The sequence below is a fragment of the Neurospora tetrasperma genome (assembly GCF_000213175.1).
Source record: "Neurospora tetrasperma FGSC 2508 unplaced genomic scaffold NEUTE1scaffold_1, whole genome shotgun sequence".
In the NCBI taxonomy this organism is placed as follows: Eukaryota; Fungi; Ascomycota; class Sordariomycetes; order Sordariales; family Sordariaceae; genus Neurospora; species Neurospora tetrasperma.
The window spans coordinates 2,536,797-2,541,350 of record NW_009799099.1 but is presented as its reverse complement, the minus strand read 5'-3'; the positions used below and the strand labels follow the sequence as shown (position 1 = coordinate 2,541,350).

The 4,554-nt window shown below is 33.6% G+C and overlaps 2 protein-coding genes across 2 annotated transcripts; both read right to left on the bottom strand.

Moving 5' to 3' along the window:
- Window positions 1-651: 651 nt before the first annotated feature.
- Window positions 652-1,065, bottom strand: NEUTE1DRAFT_134772 (uncharacterized protein; the record flags this gene model as incomplete). Its single annotated transcript, XM_009849676.1, has 2 exons — window positions 652-812; window positions 1,005-1,065. The coding sequence occupies 2 exons, from the start codon at window positions 1,063-1,065 to the stop codon at window positions 652-654; spliced, it is 222 nt and encodes a 73-aa protein (XP_009847978.1).
- A 2,307-nt stretch (window positions 1,066-3,372) lies between these two features.
- On the bottom strand, window positions 3,373-3,573 carry NEUTE1DRAFT_37129 (uncharacterized protein; the record flags this gene model as incomplete). The annotated part of the gene is made up of 1 exon (XM_009848875.1): window positions 3,373-3,573. A coding segment is annotated over one exon (201 nt), but the record flags the coding sequence as incomplete, so codon positions are not given.
- Window positions 3,574-4,554: the final 981 nt, after the last annotated feature.

The window sequence follows — 4,554 nt, the reverse complement described above, 5'->3', positions numbered from 1 at the left end:
AAAGAAAAGAAAAANAAAAANAAAAAAAGTTAAGTACTACGACGCCGTCAAAGATTCCTTGCAAAATCGTGAATCAACGACGATGACGATGCCGTGCGATAGGCGGTGAAAGGTGTCAGAGCGTACCTTGTCTCGACTGAGATGCGTCTCTTAAATGCCTCTTGCCTGCCAAGGGGAAAGACAGGTTGTCGATCGCTTTTTGGGATGGAACACAGCTACGCGGGTGATGGCTCTCCATAGATATCTGGATTGCTATGCCGCAGACGCACCGGCACATCGACTGTCGCTGTCCTGCAGCAGATTCGAGATTAGGACTTTTTTTTTTTTTTTTTTCCTTAGCCAGTCCGGTGGGTTCAGTGTCCTCCAGGTATGAGATGGTCAAAAAAGGACGGGAGGAATGCCGTGCAAATACATACCTTATTCGAATCAAGTCAGTGGGAGTCGTACATGGGAGAAAAAAGCAAAGGCAAATTGTCGAATGGGAGATATTCCAGCATCCGGCAGAGTCTCAAAAGCCCCTGGAAACTGTGTGAGAGAGGTTGTTCAGGGTCTGGCCGCACGCCAGCCGGAAATGCGCTTATCTTGACCCCCACAGTCCTGTTCCTCGTCATCCATGTAGCTTCGCTTTGTGCGTGTCATCTCGAGTGTCACTCACTCTCTTTTGATAAAGTCGCAGCACGGGGACTTGTGGTTGGCCAGTACACTAGAGGCCCCGGGAGGCGTGGGCAGGTTCCCAACAGCGCACAGATCAGGTACACCAGTGGTCTCGCCGAGGGGAGTGACCTTGATGGCTTCGCGGGTGGCCATCCCTGCTGGAGCCCCGGTTCCAAGTTAGAATCATCCACCCGCAAAACCCCCGCTTCCTTCCCTGCTGATTCCCCTCCACTTCCTCCCTCAGCGCCGCGGTGTTCATCCACATCCTTCCTCCCACCCTGGCCCCACAATCACAACTCACAACAACGGCCTGGCTCCCCTTTGGAACCTGACTCCAAATGTTTCAATACCTGCGCTGCGCACCTGCCCTTCCGGAGAGGTAATGGATTGTAACCCTGTTCGGGTGTCCATTTCAGTCGGCAACGACACGCTTCGACGCCCCGAGCGGGAGGCAATGCCAGGAACGGCAATGTTCTGACAATGACTGCAGATGCAGATTGTAGGTAGGTACCTTGGCCAAGTACCTGTTCATCTCGTGGTGATGTGGGCTGGTCGTCGGTGGCCGTTGAACCTAGCGCTACAGCTCCTCCAACAACGCCGGCGTGGTGGGTAGACTGGTGTGGAGCACCCAGATCACCTCACACATAGGTCTGACCTCGGATCACATACGGAGCGCCAAGACTGCGCCAAGACATTTGCCCCACACTGTAAGCAAAACTCGACCGATACCGGAGTTCTTAATAGTTATATCAAACTAAAATTCAGGTATACTAAAAACCTATCTCGGACCTATCCCAGACCTATCCCAGACCTATCCTGGACCTGTCTTGGACTGGTTTTTGATTTATTTTTGGTAAAGTTATTTAAAACTTAATTAAAAAAAATTTTAATAGTTTAAATTGATATAATTATATAGTATAACTCTTATACTTAATAGCACAAATCCATATATATATATAATATAATATATTTCTTTTAGTAATATTTTAGTTAATTTTATTTTATTTTAATTATTATAAGTAAAAAGAATACTGTAACGAATGGCAGTCTGATCTGCCTAAGTAAGATAGCTGAAGGTATAAAGACTATTAGTACTGTTCGGTAAAGCTAAAAGGTTTATAACAAGTATGCGTACGTAATACTAGTCTCGGTAATAAAAATCAATTTGTGTTGACTACTATCGAACTATCTAATAATTTAAATTCTTTAATCGCCTTCTTATACTTCGTATTCCCGAATGCCTTCGTAGTATAGTAAACCTAATTTACCTCTATAATTAAAGGTTACTTTTATTATTGTAACCCTAGCTTACTATTATAAGCCGGCTTACTATTAGTAATTATAAGCCCAGCTTACTATTGTAAGCCTAGCTTATTTATATTAATTATAAGCCTTCCTTATATTGTAAGTCTATCTTAGCTTATGATTATATAATTTAACCCTTTTTAATAGTTTATATTCCTAAGGGTTTAATTAGCCTATAAATTCGCTTAAATTCGTAATACAATACCTCCCCTCCCTAACCGTTATCCTTAACGGCTTATTAAATTATTTTAATCTTCTATCTACTCTTATCCGTTAATATTATTTTTTTAATTAAATATAGTAAGTCTCTTTATTATTATCTTCCGTTATATTGTTTTTTCGTATTTAGAAGCGTCCGTTTAAATTAGTATTGAAGCGTCGGACTTTATTATCTAATATTGAGAAGTTTGGAACCTTTATAATATTTTACTAGTACTATACCAAATATAATTTTCTTTATAAGAAGCTTTCTAATAATATGAAGTATAGCGAATATATCCATTGTATACGTCCTTATAAAAATTTTAATACCGATACTAAACGTAGGTTCTTTTTTAGTATTTTTACTAGCTTTTGGCTAATTTACTATAGTAGTTCGTATTTTTATAATATTCGATTACGTACGGTAAATAAAAATGATATTGTTATAGGGTATTAAAGAATATTTAAAATAAATTAATACCCAATAAAAGGATTTAAAGACGTAAATTATTTAATTATTAGATTTAGAATAGTAATTATAAGATTTAGCTTTTTAGGGCCGTAAATTATCTCTCTATAATATAATTAAATTAAAAGCTTTAAAGGTAGAGGAGCGGGTAATTAATTTAGAATTAGAGTTATTACTTATAGAGTAGCCGGTAAGGGAATTTACCTTTTTCCCGCCCGTTAATTAAGCGGTCTTAAATATTCCGGTTTACATAGCTTCTTAATTAAATAATCCTTTAGCCTTAACCGATCCGGGTTCTTCCAATAGAATTCCTTTAACTTTTTAAAATAATTTAAATTCTTAACGGGCTTCCATATATTATCCTCGGGATTGAATCTTTCCTATTTAATAAAGTATTCTAATTTTCTTTTTTCTACTTTTAAATCTAAAATTTATTCTATATTCTATTCTTCTTCCTTATCTTTAATATTAATACGTATATTAATTCGTATATTTTTAGGTATTGGTTTTAGTAGTACAATACAAAATAAGTATAATTTTAATTTTATAATATTAGGAATATCTAATTAATATACTATATTAGAAATCTTCTTCTTAATTCCAAATAGTCCTATTCGTTAGTCGTTAAATTTCTTACTAAGTTTCCATAGTTTAAAGTTCTTAATCGATAAAAGGATTTTATCCCCCTCCTTTAAACGAGGTCCCTCGAACCTTTTTAAATTAAAATACCGGCTTATCTTTTATTAAATAAATTCCAATTCTTCCTTAAGTTTCTTATATAATATATATAATTTTCCGGCCTTAATTAAGGCCCTAGGAATATTCGTATTTAATCCTTCCAAAAATTCTAGTTCGTACCCGTAATTTATAAAGAAAAGTAAAACCTTAGTAGTCTTTATAGGGGAGGTATTATATACTAATTGTACTATAGGTAATAGTTTTACTTAATTATTTTATTTAAAATTAATATAGTTTTTTAAGTATTATTCTATAATTTAATTAATCCTTTTCGTTTGTTTATTGGTCTATAGGTAATATACAATAAACATTTTACTCTTAGTACCGAATTCAGTTATTAATACTTATTAAAATTTAAATACGAATTTAATATCCTTATCCGTAATTTATTCCTTTAGCCAATTATATATTGAAATAATATTCCAATAAATTATATCCGTAAATTACTCTATTAATTATATTTTCTTATAGGGTAGAAAGTAATTCTATTTAATTAATTTATTTACTATTATTAGTATATTATTATATATAATTCCTATAATAGTATTTATAGATAGTGGTAATTTAATAATAAGATTTATAATTACCAAGCTCTATAGCTTTTCTATAATTTCTAAGGGTTCGAGGAATCTATATAGTTTATATCTTATAACCCTAATCCTATTATAACGTTTATAGGCCTATAATATTCGAACTATTTCGGCTTTTAATTTTAGAAAGTCGTAATATTACTATATTTTTACTATAGTTTTAGCAATGCCTATATATCCTCCTATTTTAGATTTATAGATTTTTATAATAAGAGTTTTTCATTATTTTAGTTAAATATAGGCCTTATTATAATATTATAATTTATTATTCTAAAAGGCGATTCCTTCTTCTAAGCTATCCTCCTATTTTTATTATTCTTCTAGAGTAGCAATAGTAATTTAATAACTAAGGTCTTATAATTTAACCCTATAAACGGCGTAATATTCTTCCTATTCCTATAGGGGGTATATAAATAATCCGTCCGGTTATTTTTAAAATAAAGGTATAAAAACTTCTATTACGTTTTTTATATAGTCCGTCTAATAGTTTAAAACGTCGGTTCGGGCATTCTCCAATCCCTTCTTATAATTAATCCTAAAATTGAATTCTAATAAGAATTCAGTCTAATATATTTAATAGCTGTTAAATACCTTTGT